The 26,616-nt window shown below is 38.1% G+C and overlaps 1 protein-coding gene across 2 annotated transcripts in view; it reads right to left on the reverse strand.

Annotated features, from left to right (window-relative positions):
- Positions 1–256: 256 nt before the first annotated feature.
- The window catches only part of LONP2 (lon peptidase 2, peroxisomal), a 39,508-nt gene continuing 13,148 nt past the window's right edge, over positions 257–26,616 (reverse strand). The window contains exons 8-15 of one of the 2 annotated variants that reach the window (XM_035337004.1): positions 24,240–24,381; positions 18,747–18,897; positions 16,979–17,105; positions 15,783–15,916; positions 7,615–7,772; positions 4,325–4,532; positions 2,998–3,188; positions 257–1,113 (exon numbers count right to left, since the gene is read on the reverse strand). In XM_035337004.1, the coding sequence (XP_035192895.1) occupies positions 892–1,113; positions 2,998–3,188; positions 4,325–4,532; positions 7,615–7,772; positions 15,783–15,916; positions 16,979–17,105; positions 18,747–18,897; positions 24,240–24,381 (1,333 nt within the window). In that variant the 3' untranslated portion in view covers positions 257–891. The remainder of the gene's footprint in view (positions 1,114–2,997; positions 3,189–4,324; positions 4,533–7,614; positions 7,773–15,782; positions 15,917–16,978; positions 17,106–18,746; positions 18,898–24,239; positions 24,382–26,616) is intronic. The other variant, XM_035337006.1, reaches the window with a different exon arrangement.

Consider the following 26,616-nt stretch of genomic DNA (forward strand, 5'->3'; position numbering starts at 1 on the left):
GACATTGCTTAAATTGATTTAATTTTAGAGTCTAAACAAGCATCCCAGAATCAATATTCCTAGTTCTGTAGTGGGTAAGAATTAAGGACGTGTACTTTGTCCCTCTAAAAGGTTACCATGCTCAGTCTTTCTCATGAAGTCTTCATGTACACTCCACCTACTTCCAGTGCTGTAAGTACAACTTTGCATATGGGAACCGTAGTGCATTATCTCCCTTCTTAGACAAAAGTTAATGCATTCCTGTATTTAGGTTTGAAAAATGATACCTACATTGACATTGCTACAGCCTGTAACTCTTGGGAGTGCTGAAAGGATTTACTAACTTAATCTAGGCTGTATTGCATCTGGTTAAATCCTTTAAGTATTTTTTTTGATTTCAAAAAACGTTTTTCCTGTGATGCCACTGCTCCTTAGTACCTTGCTTCAGTGCTGTTTCCTAAATAAGAAAACCGCACCCAGTCAGGGTGACATCCCATCTCTGTTAGCTCCTCTGCTAGGCAGCATTTGCGACAGTTTGTGTCCACTGAATACACAAATTGCATACTATTCCCTGTCTAGGGGTTTTTCGCCCTTTACAGATATAATCAGCTGTTGACGTTTATATAAAGACATACCAGAGAAAGTAAGCAAATATTTCTCAAGAACTTCAGCTTTCTTATGCTTGAAACCCACTATAAGTTTTTTTTTTCTTTTTTTTTTTTCTCCCCAAGATTCTTTGTAGTAGCACATGCCCATAAAATGCGGTTCTGGGTTGTTAACTGCTACGGTAATACTTTTATTTTGATTGCACTTACACCCATGTTTAAACAATCAAGTGTACCTCATATTTATACTTGATAGTTACTGATCTCTATTAAAACTTGATGTAGAAGTTAATCTCAGCCTGTCTACTTAAAGTTTACTATTCAAACGCTCAACTCTGGGCTTAACTGAAAATCCTCCATCAAAAGCTGCATTAAGAACTTCATCCAGACAGCTTGCCGTAATAAAAGTCAAATCTTGCCGTACGTTCACTGCAATTTCTTCAAGATCTTTTTCATTTCTTTGAGGAATGATGATTCTCTTCAGTCCAGCTCGGTGTGCTGCCAGGACTTTGTCCTTAATTCCCCCAACCTAATGAGGAAAAGATTTTATATATAATATATTACTCTCATAAAATAATTAGTGTAACAAATTTAGAAGTCACACCAGGAGTTAAATTTTAATGAGGTTCTCCTTCCCCCAATCATTTAGTGAAGTAATAAAAAAAATTAGCAGTAGTTTTACCTCATTATGTGCTTAACAAGGGAAATCTATTAATGGTTTGGAGTGGTAGGAACTTTAAAGATCAGCTAGTGCTAAACACATTACGCTACAGCACTTTTTCCATAACAGTTAATAACAGAAGGAAAAAATCTCTCTGGATTAAAAATTCATCTAGGAATGCAGGTAAAAGTATCAAAACTTGAAAAGTCATCCATTTTCAGAGATAATTTTCTAAATAAAGGTGGCTTTAACACATTTTTTTCTCTTATGGCATGCTGAAATCCTATGCCTACGTAAGAACAAAAGTTTTTCAAAATAAAGGCAGCATTAGAAGAGGAAAGGGGGAAAAATCTTCCAGATGCAATGCTCCACAACAAATAACTTGCGTTAAACAAAAGAAAATACAAACCTGTACCCAAAAGTGCAAAGATGGCTTTGCTCTAGGAAAGTAAGCATCACTTCAAGAAGCTACCTGTTCTGAGTTTGTAACGACAATGTAAAGATGGTTTTAAAATCAGTTTTTCTTTTAGTCATAGCTGTAGCTTCTTCCCCATAAACTTTTTTCGAATCCTTTTTTAAGACCATCTTACCAAAGAAACCTGTACTTTTATGATACAGGAAGGCCCTGTATTATAGCAGAAAGTACTACTTAGGCTTCTGCAAATCAGTAACAGAGCCATAAATCCCCACGGTGATCACAGTCTGGACACTGCTACTGCATACTCACCCCATTGCTTTCTTTCAGGCAGCAGATGCAGTTAATGGCATGCTCACATGAATTAAAATTACTAATAATAGATCCTAGCCAACATTCAGAAAGAAAGTCATTTATAAAAAATGATTTAGTACAGACAAGTAATTTCTGCACCTACCTTAAACAATAGGCAAAATTGGGTAACTGGTGCAATAAAAGCAATTTATTCAGAAAGCTCAGCAAACTTAAACCAAACCAGAGTTAAGGCAGTTGTTTATTTTTCACCAGAGCCTTGAACGACAGGCAATCGTGTCAGTCTAACTGCCACCAGAACGCTACTTCTGAGAGCCTTACAGTCTGTTACTTTAATTATGTTAGCTCTGGTTTACTCCACTGCGTGAAACAGAATCCTGTTTTCCAACCTCATCCTTCCTTTGTCCATGATTTGGTATGAGATGATAAATCATCTCTATCTGTCTTAATCAATTATGCCAATCTCCCTTTGATACTTAAAACTGAAATTGTATTTGCTGAAAGTTCCCTTTGCCCTCATATGCTTTTAACAAGCTTTATGGGAACATTGTTCAGCTGAACTACACAGAAGTAACAACGTATAAGTAGAGGCTAAAAATACAGAGAATTTTGAGAGTAGCCTATATGAAATTACCGTGAGAGCTCAAAAAAAAACAACTTGCCAGTCAAACCAGAGATACTTTTGTACTAATAGTTCTAGGTAGCATGTGTTGAAATTGCAATATAATTATCTTGAATTTTAGGATTTCTAGGTTTCCCTTCTAACTAGACACGCTAACAACGTGCACTTCCTGAAAACAGCATCAAGGCCATTTTTAACCTTAAATGCAAGGCAGACACATGAGTATACAGCACTAGCCGAGGCTGGCTTCCATCAGCCTCTTACAATGACACCAGAAGAGACTGGATTGCTGCTAAGGGAACGATCCAGCAAGACCACGCTTTTGTAAAGGGCTAGAAACAGACTTTACACCTACAATATGGAGAATTAATACAACTTAGCTCTTTTCTCAAACGATACATACTGGAAGAACAAGGCCTCTTAGTGTAATTTCTCCTGTCATGGCTACATCTGAACACACCAGCCGCCCACTGAAGAGAGAAGCAAGGCAGGTTACTATGGTAACACCAGCAGATGGTCCATCTTTTGTGACAGCTCCAGCTGGGAAGTGCAGATGGATGTCAGTGTTGTCAAGGAGATCAAAACTTCCAGAAGCTGAAAGAAAAAAAGAATGGTTTGAATGTGAAAAATCTAAACCCGTTTTGTTCCTGGTCTTTATTCTGAAAGGCCACCAGAGAACTAAAAGCCTTACCACTATTTTTTAAACCGTGCTGAAAAAAACAACACTATATTGCAGAGGTACTGAAGGGGGGCGAGGGGACGTAACTCATTTGCATGTCTTGGGAAATTCAGAGTAGGGATTAGTGTAGAGGCCACGGAATTCCTACATACAGTTCTTTAGTTTTATGTCCCAAACTATGAATGTAAATTTTCAGAGAACATACCACACAAAAGCAGCTCTCTTTAAAAAAAAAAAAAAAAAGCAGTATTAATATAATAAAGTAGATCTCTCATTTACATCTTTTCACCTTACTTCACCTCTAGGACCCAACTGTGTATATGTTTGCCTCTCTAGTTTACACTCTCAATGCCAGCAGCATTGCCTACGTTCAAGATTTTATTTTCAAATCTATTTAAAACTAATATGGGTGAAATTCCTATTTCACTGCACTTCAACAGTTACCATATAAGCCTAAATAATTCTCAAAATATTAAAGCAAACTATAAAAACCTACTTTTACCGGAAGCTTTACCTTAATTTTAGAGGAAAACTAACAGCCTTGAGTATCACACATCACAAAACCGCTGCTGGAAAGTCTGTAGAAAAATGCCTAAGGAGCAGCGTCTGCCACCACTCCCAGAAGCATCTGGGCACAGAGGCTAACCCCAGGCTGTTGCAGGCAGGGACTGACCACAGTGGGAGACTGCAGTGACAACTCGTGTTCCAAACCAAGCCTGCTCACGAGGCCACTAAAACCTCAGCTGGGCAGAAATCGGCAGAAGAACCACCAAGGAACACTAGAGCTGATTTCAACTTCCAGACAGCACTGATTGCTGGAAAAAACCTTTCCTCTGTTAACACTAGCTCCATTTCCACAAGTACGAGTAACTTCTCCTGTTATTTAGCAATGCTGCAATCTACTGAATTACTGAAAAATATCATGTTTGAGGACATTTAATTGTCATGTGATATTAGTATTTCCTAAACGTGCACGCCTCCTGCAGTAAGAGGTCAATGGATGCACACAGCGTCTGTACGGCAATCCGACTGGCATTTTTTCCCTACCTACCATTAGTCAGCTGGTATCTCTTTGCGTTGCTGCGCAGCCAGCTAATTGCCAGATGTGCCGACTCCTTCATGACATCTCCGAGTTGACCAGTCAAAGTCAGCTGACCTTCTCCGTCCATGCGGCTGGCTTCTACAAACATGATCTCTCCCCCTAGCGGAGTCCAAGCCAAGCCTATGGCCACTCCCGGCTGGCTTAAGCGCTCAGATACCTGGAAGGAGCACAGGAAACAACTCCAGAAACAGTCCTAGCAAAGCTATTGCAAAAACAATTTGATAGTTGCCTTCAAAACAGCTGTACTGATTAAAACACAAGGGTTGAGCCCATTTACTTTTTTATGCAGCAGTAATTCTGCCTACATGTAAACATTAATTACAGCAATAGGACCTGTATGTGGCTGCTTAGCTTAAGGCAATGGCAAACATCTGGATATTTCGCTCTCACAACCTTCCCCACCCCCAACAGTTCAATGAGAATCTTTCTGTTAACTTCAAAGGACTTCAAGTATTTAGTCAATCCTGACTGAATGCTTATATACCTCTAGCAGATGGATTAAGTCATATTTGTCCTGATTCTTGTTACTTACATGAAAAATCAGTTCTAAGCCTGAACGTTCCCCAACACTTGGGCTTTTTTAAAAGTGGTTTCATTGCCCAAACTCCAGTCTCACAACACAGTGATTCATGCACTCATTTCAAATGTTCATGGCAAACATTTATAAATAAATTTGAATAATTAAAGTACTTGTGTGTGCTAGCAGGCTGGATGTGAAAGGAGGGAGAATCTGACTGCCTTCGTCAGTAATTAAAAGTAATTAAGCAAGCTCTCTGCTCCACACAAGACTATGATCTACTTATCTAAGCTCTGTGTCCAGTCACTGATGTGAGCAATGCAAGTGTCTGAATGCCAGTCTCCTGCGGTAAGAGAAGGAAAGAGAGGCAGGATGTTTTCCATGAAGGGTCCAGTTTTTATTTTTATTTTTTCCTTTATGTGAGAGACGCTTTTAGAATATACAGAAAGTCCTTTTGTTTTCCTGAGCTACGAGGAGTGGAAGAAAGCCCCGCTGACAGACCATACAGCTATTCAGCACGTTCTGAACTACCAAGTTAGGTATTTATTACAAGGCAGAACAGAAACTGGAAGAGTTTGTACTGCATCAGGCAGTGCGTAGAGCAAAGACCAATACGCCTTTGTAAAGTAAAGCAATAGGCCGTGTTAAAGTATTTTGTCTGCTACTGAAATACAGAATTGAAAATTAATTTGATTCATTTCTGAAATGGATGAATTCTCCATGCAGAGCCAGTAGTGCTTTGCTACCTGAGCACAATTAGTCGTTGAAGGAAGACAAAATAAATAAATAAATAAATAAGCTAAATTCCAAGTCAAAAGAGAAATACTGTACTGCAAAAGTGCTGGACATGACATAAAGCTCTTCCCCCAAAGCATGCTGTGCTGAAATGTTTCATCAAGTCTTTTACACTTTCAGCTGTTGTCAAGATTATTCTTCCTAAGCCATAACATGTGATTTATTCCAACATTTGTTCTGGAGAGTGACATGTAAAATTATTTATTTCTGATAATGAATTAATTCTACAAGAATGAGCTGAGTAACCTGTCATGCCTTTCTGCTGGAAGACCTCTGCAGAAAACATACCAGCAATGCACTGAAAACGTAGAAGATGAATCACTCACTTTAGGGTATTCCCTGGAGGACAACAAATCAATTAAGTCACATCATGTTTTCCGTTCTATTTGCTTAGTCTCATCCAAGTACTGACACAGGGGTTGCCTCCACTGTATCTTCATTTCAACTAATTACAAATGGCAAAATGCAGGTCAAAGGCAAAGCTTTAAAGGCAAGGTGTAGAAAGGAAAGAGGCGTGCTGCAGACTACAAAACCAGAAAAAACAACACTAGCCAATCTGAAATTGTTGTCATTGAGATGGGAGTTACACTCCTCATTTGGAAGAATCTTGGGGACACTTGAAAAAAAAATATCAAAGGAATTAGAGGTTAGTGGGGAAAAATCACTAAAACGGGACTTATGTGGCTACCTGAGCAACTTACACGGAGAAAAATTATAGAGGGGTGTGTATTGAAAAATATTTCCTCATTATTACATGCAGCAAATAGCACATGAAAATTAATCAAACTGCTCAGGGAATTGATGCTGTGTGGATTCATCTCTACTTCTACTTATGCACTACTTAATTTGCCTACTAAATATAGAAACATTTTAAAAGCCTTCGATATAAAAGTCAGAAGCTTCAGTCAGTCTCATTTCAGGTTGTACAGGCCAGCATCAAATGCTTATATGCATCTTCGTGGCAACTGTTCACGTAAGAAAAACCAAAGCACCACAGCACTCCTGTGTTTATATATTTGGAGCTAAGAAGCACACTTTAAAAGTTTTACTTGCACTGCTTTCCTGTAGAAAGAGAACAAAATAGCCAAAATTATTTGTCAACACAGCCACACTACCAAATTTAAAAGAATAACCAACTCCAGAGCAAGTTCAGAACTAGTCAGAACACCTAAGGAAATCACATGCACTTCTTGGCCTACAATCTGTCATACTTATTTGAATTCTCCTCTTACAGGGAGTACAGTTGGAAGTGACCAGAACTAAATTAAATGGTGTAAATTTGTGCAAGAGTTCTGGTCACTTCCAACTGTGCTCCCTGTAAGGGGAGAATTCAAGCATGAAAAATTCTGGAATAGGCCTACTGAGGAGCAAAGCAGACACGAGGAGGCTGGAGGTGACTGACGATAACATTTATTTTTACTGGCTAAGTGTTGCATTAATTTGAAGAATGTTTGAGAACGCTGGTGTAAAGTGAAGTGGTTTTAATACCCAAGAATGCTGACTGGCTTTAAGGAGGTATGTGGGACAGTCCTTAAAGCTGCCTCAGAGACAGGATTCCTGGGTTCTATTTTGGCTTCCTTCCCAAGACCACAAAAACATCCCCCAAACAAAAGCAAAGATGTTATGAAGTGAAAAAAAAAACACTACCACATTCTTAAGCAGTGCTGCAGGCATCTTTACCAACAGAAAGTCATGCCATTGCATTATTTATGTGCTCTCAATTAAAAAAAAAAAGTATACAAATATATTCTTTAGGTGAAAAAATGCTTGGGGGAACACAAGCACCATGGAAAACAAGCACAATCCTGTTTCTAATACGTTTTTTTTTAAAGTTAACACTGGATAAACTCAGCCAATAGCAATAAACAGACAACTAGTCAAAACAGACAGAAACAACAGCAAAGCAGAGAAAAAACAAGGATGTTACCTCCATTTCATACATGGGTGGCCCCAGGATATCTTTTAAGGCATGGAAATCAATTAAAATTGGCATTTCTGGTGGCAGAGCCAGGTCAGCCGTGTCACTGATGGATTCTGCTTTGGTGTCTTCTGTGACGTGTTCTTTGCAATCTAAGAGAAGCAGATCTGTTTTAGGATTTCTGGCAGGCTTTCTTGACACAGGAATTAGAAAAATCCTAACAAGAAGACAACACTCAAAGAAATATTTAGAAAAGTTCATGAAAACGAGTTGAAAGCATCTTTCACAAAAATCTTGTCAAATTAAAGGTAACATGGCATCAAATTTAATTATCAAGACTAAACTTGTTCTAAGAGTTCTATGAGTCTAGCCCACTGACAGACATGCAACTCACCTGCTCAAATGCATTTTAAACCAGGCCAAATAGCAAAAATGCATTAAGTTCATTTAGCACTTTGCACTTTTCGTCAGATTTGTGGATGAAAACAGTGTAAGGAGTAAGCAGTGCAGGAGCGATCGTGTTTGATGTACTGTGAGATAGAAAATGGAGCCGAATGTGGAAACCTTCCTGGAAGTTCTGTAATTGCTGTTCTCTTTTACGATGGGAGGGGTTTGCTACTGTGCTCTCTGTGGTCTCCTTATGAAAGGATTTTAAATGCTTAGCCTCTGACAAATAATTAAGCCCTGTCAAATAAAGTAGGCGCACCTTGGCCAGACTTCCACACATTGCTTTGCCACGCAGCTGCGTCCATTACTTAGAGCTAGTCCTCATTCTGTTCCTTAGCATCTCATCTGGTAGTTCCCAGCGAGGACCTCACACCTCGTGGCTCTGCCCTCCTGGCTCCATACCCCACCTCGCAATCCCCTACGCCAGACAGACCAGCTGCAGAAGCCAGGGCTTGCAGGTCATGCCGAAGACAGCTCCCGGTGGGAACACAGGCCCCCTTTAGGGCTACCTACACAGCAGATATTTGCACACTGTGCTTTTTACTTTAATGCTTGTCTCTAAGGACTATTATGGCTTTACTCAGTGTAAATCTTGATTCACAAAATCGATGTCCCTCATTTGTCCAGCACCCAGTTGGCTCACAGCACACACAGTCCTGGCTCGGTGGAAAAGCTCCAAACAATTTCTGTACAATTAACTTCATCTACTGATTTTATCTTGCAATATTAACCTTTAACAGGGCTCTGCTCTTGTCTTTTGTTGGATATTTCAACGTGGCTTGAACAATAGACAGTAGCAGCAAAACATTCCTCAAAGATCAAATTAGTCTTCAGAAATACGTATAGGTGTGATGCGGGACAGGCTATAAAGCCCAATTAGCCTGACACTTTTGAATACAATACACTCCAGTGTCATTAAGAAGAGACCAAGCAATTAGAGCAGTATTTGTGGATCGGAAAGCATGCTCTTTCCTTCCCCCATTCGAAGTATGATTGTATTGCTTATCCATATGATTGCTTCTTTCGTGGTAAAATTTTTGTTTCTCTATACAAATGTGTTTTCTGTACAAAAGTGAACTGTAATGCAGACCATACAAATATCAAAGCCTCAGAATTGTTTCAAATCAGGCTGTGCAGCTGTTTATTTGCATGAATAAGCCGAAGAACTTAAACATCATTTGCAGTAGGCCTGCACCGTACATACCCTTCAGTGACTGTATACAGAAGGAGAAGGCAAGCAGGGAGTCATTTCCCCACAGAATTTGATCCAGATGCAAAGGACTCGTTACCATTTTCTTGAGAGCCCAAAGCAATATTTTAGTGAAACATTTATCAGAGAAATGAAAAATACTCGAACAATCCAGATGTTTCTAAGGTTCTGTGGCAGAGCTTTACAGCAGTGCCTCCCTGCCCTGAGGCTGCCATTAAGAAGAGCATTGTACACATCCATACCGCGGAGGTCTTTCTTCCCACCCCAAATATACAAACCTAAGATAAATTTTAAGCAAGTCTTAATTATGCAGGAACATATACAGAGCTTCAAGCCTTCTGTAGTGTATTTTGGAAAATTATTTACAGTCGCTTCCTTTCTTTGATTTTTTTTCCCATTCAATGAAGAAGCTGTCTTTCTTTGCATATTAATTCATGCACATTAACTGAAGATCCAGGACTTTAAACAATTATGGGAAAACACAGATCAATGATCTAATCTATTCAGTGTAACATTAAAGGTGTTCTCTGCTACAGAAGTAATTCTCCGCATGGATGAAAGGTGAATGTCTCATTTCAGGAGATATAAACTACCCTTTCATTAATCCTGGCATATAAAGAAAACCTTTTTACAGTTAATTTATTTACAGTGCAATTCTCACTAATGCATCCATGCAGTATCAGGGACAATATTCTCCATCGCTGTAACAGTACCAACTCAGCTTTCATTCAGCACTCAAATCTAATATTTATTATCCAACAGCCATTAATCTTTCCATTGTACATCTCCTTGCTCAATGCATAAATTCCATTCCTTTATTGTAAACACTGCCTTAGTCAGATGCCCCCCTGCTGTTCCAGCATGTCTCTGTATTTTTGTTGAACTACTATTTCTGTACATAATAAATTTAAATACACAAATACTAACAAGTCTAGGAAACATAATCTGCATGCTATTCCTGCAACTCAGATTGCAATTCCAGTACTACAGATCTTTAAAACCCAAGTAATTTGATATGGCAATTCGTATTTTAAAACAAAACTGACCGTAAAATAAACTACTTTTGTTCTATAGCAGGATTTTACTACCTAACAAACACAATTTCCCATTTCTGCTTGCTCCTGTATTTCACCTGGTCCTATGTATGCAGCTGAAGCAGACAGACTTCTCATAAACAAATCACTAAGATAATTTTTGAGGCCACCTGCCCTATTAGAAGAATCAAAACCTCTTTCTTTGAGCTTATATAATCTAACCGGGAGACCCCACTTTATAATTTGTAACAATAACAAACTCCAGACATCTTTTTTTTTTTAACTTTTTTTTTTTTTTTTTTTTAATATTAATCTAAATTCTGACAAACTGATTTGCTATAAAAGCACAAAGTCATGTTTCTAATATATTACAAACACTAACTTTTCTTTGATGGAAAAAAATGTATTATTTCATCACCTTTACATTACTGCTGACTGCAAAGAATCTGTAAAGACACAAGTAATCAAGATTCCATTAATGATGGCATATACATGTTCCCTACCTATAGCAGAGGAATGACCATGAATCATATTAAAAGTCAAATGACACATTTATCTAAAACAAATCAGTAAAATTTCAGTTTCCAGAAAGAGGACTTTTTTGGGTTAGGTAAAAGAATGGGAAAAAAAAAACAACAGATAATGGTTGAAAGTAAAATTCACAGCTACTCAGTACAGCTATTCAGCAAAGCCTGAGACAATGTTCCTCAGACATCTGCAGTTCCCAAAATGAAACAAAACCTTGCATTTAAATACTGGATTTGTAAGAAAATGGATTCCTGCAAGAACACACAGACAATGAACTCCTTACTATATATGTCAGGATTTCATCTAAAAAGGAATTCCATGGCACAAAAACAAAGGTTTAGGAATTTCAGACTGCTGCTTTCTTCTAGAGATACAATGGCAGCAAGTAACTGGAAGAGATGAAGAAAACTTCAACATGGAACATTTCTCAGCTCCTCATATGATTGATTTAGTTAAGCACTAGTAATGCCTGCCTATAAACTCACAGACCAGTGTAGTTTCATCGCCAGGTAGTAGAACAGGCTGTGTTTCATTACTGGGTTATAGAAATACTTAAGCATTTTCAAAACCTTGGTTTCAATGTAGATAGGATCCTCAATTAATCACGTTTAGTTACTAAACATAAACTTTCCTAAACCTCCTTTTCAAGTCTGACTTTGGTACATCATTTTTCACTCTGGGTTTCAACTGCTGTATCATGATCAGATCCCAGCTGCTGCATTGTAGTCTTGAGGCAGTGGCTCCAAAATAGGAAGGTCTCACCTATTTTTGTGACTCCTGGAATTTTCTTTAGTGTCAAACGCTAGATAAGTGTCTCATAAACCTCAGATAGTGTTTCAGTAAAACAGCAGATAGTGTTACTGTACACAAGGATGCCTCCCTGGAGAGGTCTGAAGAATGACTCCATTTGCTTTTCCTGAAGTTCACTGTACAGATTCAATGACTGATGCAAACTAACACTCTTCCAGTGCCAACTTTGTCATGAAGCTTAGGAATCAAAGGAGTGAGGAAGGCAATACAAAGCTGCCAGTGTATTTCAGGCACAGATTTTTGGAAAGTGCTAAACATCTCTTGACAGAGTCTCTCCTTGCATCAGTTCTGCCACTGCTGATATTCTGCATTATAGACCCCACTACTGAAGAGTGTCAAAAGCCACATGTTCAAATGTTTGCAAAGACTTGGAAACAGTTGTTCCACTTCAGTTTAATGATCTGATTTAATCAATACAATGATGGAAAATTTGTGGTTCTAGTACCTCATTTCTTTCACCTCTTATTATAAAGCCACAAGCCAGAAGGCACTCAGCTGAACAAACAGCACAGGCACATTACTAATCTGATGTGCTACAAATCTGATACAAAAAATAGTTCAGCATGTTAGAATCCACAAGGTGAGCTTGTAGCTTGCTTACTCTCTCATATTCAAATCTTGTGATGTACAAACACATCAACTGCAGTCTTAATCCCACATTAGTCACTGACAGATGCTTAAAGCAAAACTGTATTGTCTTTTTATACAGATACATAAAAAATTAGAAAATTTAAAATTAAACTATTAAGATACAACAACTTGACTAAGTATTCCTCCAGTCATTAACTGTATGAAATAAAAATTCATCACCTCTATGCACAGCTGCACACGTCCACTCATCAACAGGAAAAAAACATGCAACAACACTAAAGAAAGAAATGTAGGCTACGTTATTTGTGTCAACTTGCAAGGATTTGAGTTTGGGGATTATTTCCAGGTTTGGTTTTAAATACTTGGTTGCTTCCAACTGATTGAATAAAATCTAAACAAAAATATTTTTAAAACATGTCTCACTCTCATACGCTCCCAGCAAGTGACACCCTCTGCTAAAAATACAGCTAGGTATGAGCACGTCATTAGTACAAAACAAGCCTCATTTTGTTGACTACATCATTCTACACGCGTCTTTGTAACACCCAAGTTTAGCTATAGAGGCACTTTTCCCTTGAACTCCCTTTCATTAATACAGCTGCTTCTTATGAATAATTTCAAGTCCAGAGGCACACAGGCAACTGTTCACAGATCATTTCTTTTTTGGCCTACTCCAAATCAGGTGTCAACCAAAAATCCTAGCATTTCATCCTCTTTTGGATCACTTAACTTGCTGTTTTTGCTTAGCTTTGGTAAGTTGCAAATCCAGTACTAATTTTAACAGTGTAAACACCTCTCCTAGGTTGCAAGTACAGTGCTAATTTTAACATTGCAAATACCTCTCTCACTGGATTGAGATGCCTAATACAGTTCCTTTCTGTGCTGTGCTTTGATAGGAAAATGATCCTCCTGACAGTATCAGGAGTTGTGCTCTGAAGCTACTTTTCCTCTATGTAATCGGAAGGCTTGAGGAGCAGAATGATACTAGGTTTCGTATTCAGCAATCATATTAGGACTTTAAAATACATTTTAGATACAACTATATTTCAGTACAAAGAAATACTTTAAAAACAGGGCTCCCAGTAGCCCAGACAACCCGATCTTCTTGCTGCCAGTAAGCACAGGCACCACAGCCTAAAGGCTCAGCATTGCGGCTCAAGAGCTAATTCAGCTCTTGAAGTATTTCACGAAGTACTTCATGAAGTATTGACAAGCTCAGTACCTGACTTCAGAAACATCCAACACCAAGAAGAGGGGTAGACAAGATACATACAATCTAGATGGAAAGCAATAATAAGTATGCACGTAGATGAGAAAATTTCAACCGCAGTCATTCACGCATGCACAACCATTGCTACTGTGAGAGTCTACCTTCCTTAGGCCTTCAGAGAAAACTGAGCTGAATCCAGTTAAGCAAACGCTGATTGAACTGACCCAAGTTCAAACTTCTGATATTACAGGCAGTTTCCAGAGACATTATGATGATCTTAGAAAACTCAACAATGTAAAAGAAGATTTAATTTTCAGAAATGAATACCAGCTTAGGGGAAAAAGGCAAGGAAAAGCTAAAAGACCATCAAAAAACAGATTTCTAGAGCAAAATTATGGAGTTTTTACTATAAGGCTCTTTTTTATATGCTCCTCTAATTAATAACACTGTATTCATACAAATATTAGTTATATTTCCTCCTCCAGGTTTTACTCTCTGAAGTCAGGGGTTACCATTCAGACCTGAAAGCTGCCTTATTTTAAAGGAAAAGATGATGAGTCTCTATTTGTGTGGAATCTTTCACAACAGTGGCTCTGGTGGGGTCGCACCTTGAGTACTGCGTTTAATTTTGGGCCCCTCACTACAAGGACATGGAGGTGCTCGAGCGAGTCCAGAGAAGGGCTACGAGGCTGGTGAAGGGTCTGGAGAACAAGGCTTACGAGGAGCAGCTGAGGGAGCTGGGCTTGTTTAGCCTGGAGCAGAGGAGGCTCAGGGGCGACCTTACTGCACTCTACAGGTACCTGAAGGGAGGCTGTAGCGAGGTGGGGGTTGGTCTATTCTCCCACGTGCCATGTACAGGACGAGGGGGAATGGGCTAAAGTTGCGCCAGGGGAGGTTTAGGTTGGATCTTAGGAAGAACTTCTTTACTGAACGGGTTGTTAGTCACTGGAATAGGGTGCCCAGGGAAGTGGTTGAGTCAGCATCCCTGGAGGTCTTTAAAAGACATTTAGATGTAGAGCTTAGGGATATGGTCAGACTAGATGATCTTGGAGGTCTCTTCCAACCTAGATGACCCTGTGATTCTGTGATCAAACCAATAGATATCCATTTAGTGTTTAATGTTTGTGAATATTCTGGAGCAAAGGTAAGCAGCCTTTCTGCAGTTTTTGCTTTCTGGTGTCCTTTGGCACACAGTTGTTTTTCAAAAGACTGGCAGTACTTCTTGTCAGCAAGTGTCAGTCAGACTCACTGCAGTCTTTAAGAAACAAACAAAACATCCAACACCCCATTTGCTAGGTTTTCTTAAGACTAAGGCAGCACTAAGGGGCATGATTTACTGATGGGACTCAGTAGGTCAGGTTGATAGTTGGACTTGATGATCGTAAAGATCTTTTCCAACCTAGATGATTCTAGAGACTATCCATCCATATTCTAGAAGGTCAGCTTTGGATTGAGATTCTGTCCTTTCACACTTCCCATCTACCTTCAACTGATCCGATTGCCAACAAAGCCTATAGATACTTGGATCACTGGGAATACGAAGTCACTACCTTCTGTGCACATGGGAAAGAACAAACTTAATAAAGATGACAACCGTCAAGAGCTACTGCATGTTTGGATCAAATACAAATTCTACTATTGGTCAAGAGTAAAATAATCAAATTCTACCGTGCAGAGGTAAAGGAAAAATCTAAGCTTCCCATTCTTCAAGACAGTGAATAATAACAAACAAACAAATAATTGAAAAGTACTAAATCTTTATCACTAAAGATCACTGAAGCATCATTTCTTAGGATACTATTCTAACCAATGAGTTTTACAAATTGCCCTAACCCCTCAAGTGATGGATATGTTGCAGTCAAAGGTGCATAACAAGAACCTTCCTAATTTCAGAGGTCTTCAAGCAGACATTTATTTCAGAATACAACAAAACAACGTGATTGAGTTCTGAGCTGGTAGAGCATGCAGAACACAGTTAAAGAAACTCTTCAAATACAATAACTAAAGCTACTGCTTAGCCTTTTATTAAAGAAAGAGAAAAGTGAAGGATTTGCATAAAAAAGCCAACAAGATACGAAAATATACACAAATCAGAACTGCATACTTAAGATATGGAACAGATCCATTGTACTTCTCAGTTACAACTCTGGTGGGCTGAAATCACTCTATTCGCGTCCCAAGCTATAATTCAGCACTACTTGAACATACATAAGAATGTTACTCTATTCACAAAACTTTAAAAACCATTCAAGAAGCATAAAAAAGAAGAAAATGTTGATAAATCTGCTACCTAGTGACTACAGTGTTAGAAGATTCCTTTTTAGTAAAACATGCAAAAAATACACACCTTCTCCTTCAGCCACTTCAGCACGATCTGGCTTTGTTTCTTTGTGTTGTCCTTCTGCCACTTTCACTGCCACTGCTCTGCAAATAGCTCCCAGCTTTCGATCCAGAGAGCGGACTCCTGCCTCTCTAGTGTATCTAGCATAGAGACAATAGTGAGAGAGATTTCTTTTGAATGTAAACACATTTTGTTTTTAGAAAATACATCCTAATAAAATGAAACTTAGAAAGCAGTGAGACCTTGGGCTGCTGTAATAAACATAAAAAATGTTGTGCTAATATCAAAGTAACTGTTGTTTGCTGATAGAAGTTAAGAAAGGAAACTACAGATTGGGAAGAAGACATGAGTAACGCTTGGAGTTGAACCTCAGTGAAATGCTAAACAATACTCCAGTAACACTGAGCTCTTCTCAAGTGCATAAAAAAATCAAAAGGCAATACTATTTTTAAGTTAAAAATAAAATTCACTGAAATTAGATGAGCCGACTAGAAAATAATATTTTCTTTTAATCTATGAATTACGAAGAAGTGTCAGGCAAAAACATTTACTAAATGCCAAAATGCTGTTCCTGGTCATAAAATATATCAATTCATTCAATACACTTCTTCCATTGTAAACAAGTCACTTTCAAGTTCAAAAGATGTTCTGATTAGTATCTTTGCTCTCCTGTCCAATTAAAACAGTAGTTCTAATTAGTATAAGCTGTTTAAAAATGTATTTTTAATTGTTAAAACGAATTCCAATTTTTAGACAAATGTGGCCCATCAAATCACAAGAAACAAAATGATAATTATTTTTTTTTTGTCTATGAAGATGACAGAAATAAAATTTCATTCTTTAAAATAAATTTTGTCTGCTGCCAAGGCCATAGATTCACACTGAACACTGCAGCAATACTAGCATCAAGTGCTTCTATTTATTCATGCTGCCTTATCAATTGTGCCAACACCACCGATCCAGAGCTACGCTCTCAGAGCCAAAGACAAAGAAGTCTCTAGAGAAGGAAGAATGATTTGGTTTAGAGAGCAGAACCTGACAGAGCTCAGAAAGAGCAATTCCGTAAGTTACCAACTGTTGAACTTCTAAAGGTATTAAGGACAACAGATCTTAAATGCTTTGTATTATCACTCTAAAATTAATTCACTAGTTACAAGAAAAAGAACTTAGTGAAAACTTAAAGCAATGAACAATGGATTTACCTAGTAATGATGTCTAAAGTGGTTACTTGTGGAATCTGTATCTGCTGTGGAGTAAGGCCATGTTGTTCAAGCTGTTTAGGAATCAAGTGTCTATGAGCAATTTCAATTTTTTCTTCTTGTGTGTATCCTTCGGAAGAAAAAGTATATGTTTACTGATCTTTGTGCTTTTATACTATAATATCAAATTTCATACCAGTTTTAACTTTACCTGATTGAATTTAATAATAATACTAAACAATAAACAAACAATATACTTACCTCCAGATCACAAAAAATTACTCAGGCCCCTAAAGTAAGACTTCAAAAGAATCAGAAAAAACATTCTCATTTACATTTATAGTAGTTAAATTCTAGGTACCTAAACTGCTCATCACTCATGTCTAGAAATAATTCCCCTATTTAAGAAACACTCAGCTCAGGTATGTGCCATCTAGATGCACAAGTTCCTATCTAAAGGGTTCTAAAGAGACCTTAATGTGACAGAGTAAAACATTAAGCATAGTCTGTATATGTCTAGAAAACTGGATTTCGTATGCACGTATGCATGCATGTGCATGCACACACACGACAGCATCAGTCACTGTTTCAGCGATCCTGAAAGTCATTTTGATGCCTTGCAAGGTGGTAGCCACACTGGAGAGTTATCTTTCTTGTTAGGGAAGTCATTAGGAAAGGAAAAGGATAGGTTCAGTGTATTATCAAATTGTGATTTAATATAAAAACACACAAATAATCTTCAGAGCAAAAAGTAGGAGCGAGATTTCTCACAGTCTAGCCCGTGCTCAGACAAAAGACTGGCTACTGTATATCAAATGCAGGCTTCCCAGTTCAGGTCGCTTCTGCAACACCTAGAATTTACACTTCCTGTATTTCTCTGAAGATCTAGCCCTTAGTTCACTGAATTACTTCACACAGATTAGAAAACATATTTTCAGAAAATCGTTCAATGCAGTAAGTTTTCTTCTCACGCTATTAGTTCATAAACAGTATTTCTAAAAATTGAAAAATTTTGTACTAGTAGGCTTCAGACACCCTAAAGAACTTACTTTGCTGTAGCAAACACACAGTGAGAGAGAAATAAGCGTATCCTAAGTATATTACAGAGCTATGCTATTTCTCTTTGCATACTGATCAAAGTATAATACTTATGGGCTCTAACTCCTGTGATGCTCACATCCAGCTTTATCTTCTCAAGTCCTAAGCATTTCCAAGCAATTTGCACACAGAACTATAAATGTGTGGGCTGACAGAAAATGCTCAAGAGATTCTTCTCTCTACAGTAACTATGTAGGTCTCTGGAGGAGCTTTTCCTTTTCATACCAATACTTATTTCAATGTCAGACCCAGTCAGTTGCTGCAATTAGTCTTTAACCAGCTACAACTTAAAGGGCTGTTGGTACGATAACTTCGTGGTTATTCATAACTTCATGTGAAGAATAATATAATTTTAGTCTTTCAAAGATCTTTCTTCATTGGAATCTTAAAAAAATGCACCCACCAACAGCCAAACACATCAATTAGTGAAAATACTGTTTGAGAATGTAATGTATTTCCATGTAATTGAAACTGAACTTTAGTAAGTGCTATACTAAAACCTTCCAATCTCGTGACAGTCTGTAATGGAGGCATTATGAACAGTCTCTTTTGATGATTCTGCCTGTAAAGTCTAGTTTCCTAGGAGGCTTAAAGAACTGCTTTTTATTTCAGGAAAAACACCCAACCTTAAGGACTTCCACTAGCCATTTTAATAAAAACACTTTAGTGTTACCTGGAACTTGAATGACTTCCATCCTGTCCAGCAGCGCAGGCGGGATAGTAGCTGTAGTATTGGCTGTAGCTATGAAAAGGACTTGGGACAGATCGAAGGCTACATTTAAGTAGTGATCAGTGAAACTGTGATTTTGTTCTGGATCCAAGACCTTAACAAGAGTGAAAATAAAATTGATGCATTTGCTCCATTAGACAGAAATAAAATATACACATTTTGTAATTGGATCTGTCAATCTGACTTTACATTCATAAAATATAATATGAATATTATTAAAGCCTCAATACTCTGCCTAGCTCTGACTACTTTAAACTAGATTCCATACCACATACCAAAAAAAAAGTTGGTAATAGAACCTTTAATTCTGCCCTACTGACAGCAGTACTGCAATAGATCCTACCTGTCCATCGCCTTGCATTTAACATGAACAATTCAAACAGCACAATTATTTTCAACATAAAATGTGTGTAATGAGGTTAAATTATGAAGTTGCACATCAGAAACTGCTGGAAGCTAATTAACTCAGCACAAGGGATATATCACATATGGCTACCAAATGTTTCTGTGACCACTAATGTACCTCCACTACAGAACACCGCTGATTTTAAGAATTTACTTGCTTAACATGCTTTCTGAATCTTCTCTTTCAGCTTCTCTCTTTTTTAAAAAAAAAAAAATCCTGATGATTGCCTTTCAATTTCCCGATATGCAATACCAGCGACAGCTCCAACCACTGCCAGCATAACTTTAGACCGGCAGTTGATGCCAAAGGCTGAAGAGGTCCTGTGGAGGCCACTTCTCACGGGACTGGGGTCACTGCAAGCCACTTAACTCTGCATCCAAGATTCTATCCTTCCTTCTGCTTTATACTGTTGGAAGGTGACAGTTCCTTTCATTGTTAGTATACTTACAGTTAATTTAAAAATAGTAGTTTTTCTTCAGTGAAAGAACAAAATAAAACTCACTCCACCATTTTCCTCCACAAATGAAACTATCAACTTCTATTTTGGCTGGGTCACACACAAAAATAATCAGTGAATGAAATTCTTCCTCACCTTAAAATTCACTATCACATTCAGTTCATAGTATCAGGAACTGACATTTCTAGCCAATTTATGCAGAGGTAAAGACAAAGGTGATGGCAAATATATCTGAATACGTATTTTCAACTCGCAGTGGTTTTCTTCCTGTTTTTTTTTTTCAAATGATCATTTTACACTAAAAAAGTTCAAGACTGCTGGAATTTTCACTTAGCATATTAGTAACAGGCTTTCAAATTAATTTTCCACATACTCTCTCAATATCTTACTTGTTTTGGGGAACCCAAAGTGGGGTGCAATATTCTAGATGCAGCCTAACAAGTGCCAAGTAAGGGGACAATCACATCCCTTTATTTACGGGCTATGTCCAGTTAACGTAACCCAGGATGCTGTTGGCCTTCTTGGCTGATAAGAATGTGCTGCTGGACCACATTCACCTTGGTATTAACAGACTCCCAGCTCCTTTTCAACTGATCTGCTCAGACAGCCTTTCCTCAGCTTGTGTTGGCATAACACTGTTCTTTTCCGAGCTCGGGACCCTGCACTTATCCTTGCTGAATTTGTCAGGTTCCTGCTGGCCCATGCTTCCAGCCTGTCTAGGTTTCCTTGGATAGCAGCCCTGCCCTCAAGGCTGTGACCGGTCTCCCTTAATTTGGTGACATCAGCTGATGTGATGCAAGTGCATGCCATCACCTCCTCGAGGTTCCTGATAATAGCAATGAAGAGGACAGGTCCCTGTACAGCCTGCGGTACTCAGAATATTACAGGCCTGCAGACAGAGCCAGACCCACTCATCACCACGGTCTGGGCCTGATCACCCAACCAGTTTTATACCTGTCTAGGTATCCACCCAGCCAGGCTGCAATTCGGAAAGAATAACGTGGGTGCAACTGGCCAAAGTCTTGCTAAAGTCAAGGTCAGCTACACTCACCGTTCTTCCTTTACGCACAAATTCAGTCATCTGTCCATCCCAAATAGTAACCTGGTCAGTTGGGACTGACTCACCTGGGTAAATGCAGTGACTGCTCCCATTCACTGTGCTCCTCCTGCTCAGGCACTCAGAAATGTGTCGTTTAACACCACCTATGTACCACCCTCACTCCATCCCCCCTTAAAGCATCGCCACACTTTTTCTTCCCACACGAAGAATGACCAATGCTGTGCTCACATGAATTCTCACCTTACAAATAACGGGACCTATGCGTCTCCTGAGAAATGGCACATACTGTCAACATAATTTATCTGCCCATACCCAAATGAATGCATGCCTTGTCTTAGCACCTTGAATTACAGCCAAGAACAGTGTTTATAATTCTTAAAAAAAAAAAAAATGAATTTGAGCACTTCTTAGCTAGTTAGGAAAGAAACAATTCTTAATTTTCATTACTCTTAAATTCTGTTAAATCTTTGAAAAGTTAAAAATCTTCAGAATAGAAATGTTTTATGGTCAGAACAAACAATCACTTTTTATAGCAGGTGTCTGCATGCATGTTTATCTCTTTCTCCTTCTAGTCTCTAACTAGAAGTTCTTACAATTTCTGCTAAGTGCTAGGCTGCTCATTATAACATCATATTATTATAAAATAGTTGTGTTATTGTACTTGCATGCAAAAATGCCATCTGATAAAGGTAAAGCAAGCTGTAATAAAAAAAAAAAACTTATCTAAGGAATACCTAAAATATGAATTATCTGACATTTTCTACAAGGGTTAGAGTTTCTCTGGACTAACGATTCTTCATTACAGTATCAATTTCCTAAGACATAAAACAGCACAATGCCTGCGCAATCAAAACAGATTTTCCAAAGCGAAGAGAACTGTTCTCTAGCTAGTTATCTGTGCTAGAGTTCAAGTTCAAAAGTTTTCAGATACACAACTAATAGAAAAATATTAAGCACAAAAAGAACATTTAATGAACAAAACATCTTGATTAATTTATGGCCGATAGCTCACATGTCTACAAAGGCTTCTCTGTACCAGCATTTCATTACCACAAAATCCAGAATAAGTTCCATGAACATTTAATTGCCTGGCTATGCTCCTGGTCTAATTTCCTGCATACAAATACTCGCTATCAAGCACTTGGATCCATTTCTATTTTCTTCTGTTTTAAAGTGAGGTCATCTAAATTTAGACTAAAGCATTCCCTTGTTGATGAACAGTAACTGGAAATAAGAAGACATTCTGCTTTGCCTAAGCAACAGCTCTCCAGCAGCACTAGACCTAAACACATATCCGGCAATTATAAAACATCAGGCTTCGCTCCCAAGCTTATAGGGTATGGCAATTTCCCACACTGCGGACAGTCAGTGAGTGTTTAAAACACCTACACAGTAAGGAAAAAAGAACCCACAATTTATACTTAATGATGGCACTTACCAAACAAGAATCAGCAGTCTGAAAACCAAATGTGCTATCTAGGCGACCACTTGCTACTGTTTGTTCTCTTACATAATAGCCCCCTTCGCTCATTCCAGATGGACTTTCCAAAAGGCTGTCATGTTCAGGCATGAGCTCTCCTTTACAAGAGGTAAAGCACATGCTGCAGGATGTTTAGGCAGCAGCAGAGAGGTATACACATCTCATGTGAGAGCAGCCCAGACACGGTTAGCAGAGCAATTACTTCTCCAGATGCAACTTCTGGTCAATTAGCAATAACTTACATAAAGACTCCAGCGCAAGCAGACAGTTGGAAGCTAACCTAACAAGCCTCTACTGGAATAATCCATAGTAGAAGCTGAGCTGAGTACCACTGAGAATAAGGCTTTAAAATATGGAAAGCAGAAGCATCCCAGAGCAACAAAAAATACCAAAAATTCAAACACAAAAAAAATTAAAAAATCATAGTAATTTAATTTGCTCTAACGTAGCATTTTTCATACTGTAACACTATATTAAACACTATGTTAAACACTATCATTAAAAAAGAGTCAATAAAATGACCATGTAGGCAAATACTACTAGAATCATTTACTTTTATCCCCAGCCACAACCTCCCAGCTACAGAAGTTCACTTCCCTCAGTCTGACAACTGAGAAGCTTATAGGATTATTTGCTAAATCATTTCAGTGAAAATGTGCCAGGCTAGCTCAAAAAAATATAGATATTTTACTAATCCAACTCATTTTGACTGAAACAGGTAAAGAACCATCACAGAAGCAGTTCAAGCTTTTCATTGATGGCATGGTAGCCTCTATAGGCAGAGAGAACTGCAAAGGTGGTAGACAGGATAACAGTGCAGCAGTTTAATGAAATACTAAATATACACAATACCAAAATCATTAAGTACACTAACACTGAACAGTCTGAAGTGTTTCAGTTTAGTGAACCCTTGCTGTGCCACTACCTTCCTCATCCCCTCCTTTCCTCTTCAGCAGTGCTAGGACAGAAATATGTGCACAATCTTCAGTGCTAAGATGAGGAGGAAGGGCAAGGCTTCTCATCTCCTCCCCATACCCTTGAAGATACTCCTTCCTCTCTATAGCACACTACTACAACAAAACTGCTAAATATGCAAAGTCAGTGGGAGAAGGAATTATATTGGAGTATCATCATATTTCATACACCAGGGAAAGAGAAGGGACGAGTAAGGTAAAGGCCAGGCCTCAATTCAGCCTAGCCTCCTGAAATCCCAACAACTAACCTAATTAATAATATCTCAACAGTTGATAGATATTACAACAGTTACCTTCTTCACCAAAGTCCCTGATTTTACCTGTATCTTTAAGGAAGTCTCAACTCTTTGTGGTCAAACTATACCATGTACTTCAAAATTAGATTCATTTGTATCTTGGTCTGAGTCCCAAAGTTACAGAAAAAGCACACTCCCAGGCAAACACAGCAGCTGACTTACGGAAAGCAAAGCCTTGTGCCACATCGTAATCAGTCAAGGAGATGGAAACTGTGACTTACATGAAAAATTTTGCCTCAGCATGTTAGTTACAACATAAAGAAAAGCTGCTAAAAGAACATGCAACTAATTCATATTCCATGCTAGGAACGGCGGTTAGCTCCAAAATAAGCTTGTATTAAAATTATTCCAAGAAATAAAGGGAAAACTTGAAAAAAAAATCAGCTACCTTCTGGCTGGCCAACAGTTCTTTCAGATAGCTAGCAGCATTTGGTCATTAAAAACCAATGCCTTAAAAATCCTCTGAATATGTTTAAGGCCTGAAGAGTCTTTACATGTACAGAACACATAGTACAACATACGTCTTCGCGCTTAAGTACAGATCACTGACATTAAAAACATCTTTCATGGTATACTGTATGACAGCATTTGCTCTGTGCAAATTGAGAGAGATTCATGAACTTCAATCCCAGTAGCTGGCATTCGAGTAAAAAAGCTGACGCTTCATGCTATTTTTCCTCCAGTAATTCCTATTTTCCAAGTGCAATATTTAATTCTTTTTAGTTACAAGTGAAAAAAATACTTGTAATTTGATATCTCTTACCTCCAGTAAGGCTGCTGCAGGATCCCCCTGCAAGCTCTTGCCCAGTTTATCCACCTCATCTAAAAGGAATACTGGGTTGTTAACTCCAACTGTCTTCAGTCCATTGATGATTCTGCCAGGCATACTGCCAACGTAGGTGCGTCTGTGAGAAATAAACGTGTGGGGAAAGAGGAGTCAGACGCATGGAACAGGAGTAGGAACATTGAAAACAAAGCTCAGAAATGCAGTAATAAGCCACCTTACAGCAATTCTTCCTTTCTTGCACAACTTTTTGGAACTAGTAGATAAAAATACGAAATACACATCTAAGCTAATATAAGCAATTATATTAGAAGATGGAAATTCCAGTTCTATGTTGCACTAGTTGGTCTAGAAAGATAAACTACGTATCCACTGAAGAATATGGAAACTTCATGGCTTACAGGCATTCTGCATGATTGTACAAGCATCCTTCTACTGTACGAGCAAGCAGAAACAGATTTGGGAACATTAATACTACAATTTTAACAATGATGAAACTGGGTTTTTGTCATCACAATAGTTTACACAGCACGTTACAAATTAGGTCCAAATTCCAAATATGCTGAAAGGCTGGTATGTACTGCTTTAACTGATGCTCATAAAATGAACCCTATCAGCGTGAAATGGGATCTGGAACAATGCAGCAGAACAAAAAGGCACCTGAATTTATTCTGCAAAGCTAGTAAAACTTTTTCACAATAAATACAGATATTTTACAACCATACATATCAATTGTTTGCAGTATTTATCAGAGCTTTTTCTGCTTGTGTGTAACTAATCAAAATACAATAATTAACAGTACAAAATGCTGATCACTCAGAAAAAAAAGATACAAGAAGTGCTGAATTAGAGTACCTATCTCATGGCACTCAGAGAGCAGATATGCAGAACAGGCCTGCTTTGCCACATGATCTGTTTTAACACAGTCCAAAATAAACAGGATGACATTTAGAATGATGAAACCAAAAGTACCATGGGAGTAATTTCAAAACATACTAGACAAGACCTTAAATATACTAAAAAAAAAAATCACCAACAAACCACTCTCAAAACACACAGCAGTTACAGTAGTTCCATATAATATTTAACAACTGAGGGAACAAACTGCAGTTACTGTATTTAATTCCGGATCTGAGCAAAAATAAAAGTTGGGAAGATCTTTTCAATAGGCAGAAGTACAATAGAATTTTAGTTTGCCTATTACCACCTCCATGAGACAGCTGTTACAGACTGGAGCAGACCGGTGCAGTACGTGTTCGTTTGTCATCACCTCGCTGCTTTTTTTGTAGAGCGTTACTCCGCAGTGAACAAGAGCACTCCTCTCCACTGAGAAGTACACTATATAACATTTATTACTGATCCAGAATCTGCACGGGGGAGCTATTACACTAGCATGTCACTTCATTCTCCATCTGCACACACCAACCTTGCCAAAAACATGAAAGGATCCCATAAAATGCTATCAAAAAATTATGAGGCTGAAACAGAACTGAAGTTCACAGAAGTGAATCACGTAGCCGTGCAACCAGACTAATCATTGTAGCAATTCTGTTTTTCTTCACAGGGTGCTTACTGCACCAGTAAATCATTTTATATGCTTCACAGACAATGCAGCCTGAGTATTTTTAATATTCTATCTATACCAATAACAAGATAACACATTTAAGTAAACATTAAACCTTCTTACTTGCTTGATACATTATTCTCAAGTACATGCTTAAAGACAATACACTGAGCACACGTGTATTTATACACGCTAAGTTTTAGCTGATCCTTTTAAATTCTATACATTTTCAAGATACCTGTGTTCCGACTGGTTATAAAAAACAGCTTTGGCTTATAAACTGGGTTTCTCTAGTCCAGGGAAAGTACAAAGAACAACCAGCTCTCTCTCTGCCTTTACCATCTGACTGCAACAAAACAGTTCAGAGAATAAAAGTACTAGGTACCAAAAGGTTTTCTGAATAGCACGTGTGTTCGTTTACACCCTCGCACCCCTCATCCCTTTAAAAAAAAAAAGCAAAAGTTTTTTATTTTTTTTTTCCAAAAAGAAACACTTAAAAAAAATCACGCCTTTTCTTTCCTAATAAACAGCAGAAATTGTTATTGATAGACTGAAATGCACTTTTCCCCCTCAACCCTGAAACCAGACTTCAATTCACAGTCATTTCAGTTTAAAGTAGATTTGCGTATTTAATGACACATGAACACTTGCAGAAGATTCTCATATATACAAAATCTTCCAGTAAAATTGTTGTGCACATTCAAGTTCCTTAATATTGCACAAAACCCAAGCACTAGGAAGGATGAAACAATGCATCAAGCTGCGGTGATGGAAAAACAGAAAAACAGATAG

Source organism: Oxyura jamaicensis, chromosome 11 (genome assembly GCF_011077185.1).
Source record: "Oxyura jamaicensis isolate SHBP4307 breed ruddy duck chromosome 11, BPBGC_Ojam_1.0, whole genome shotgun sequence".
In the NCBI taxonomy this organism is placed as follows: Eukaryota; Metazoa; Chordata; class Aves; order Anseriformes; family Anatidae; genus Oxyura; species Oxyura jamaicensis.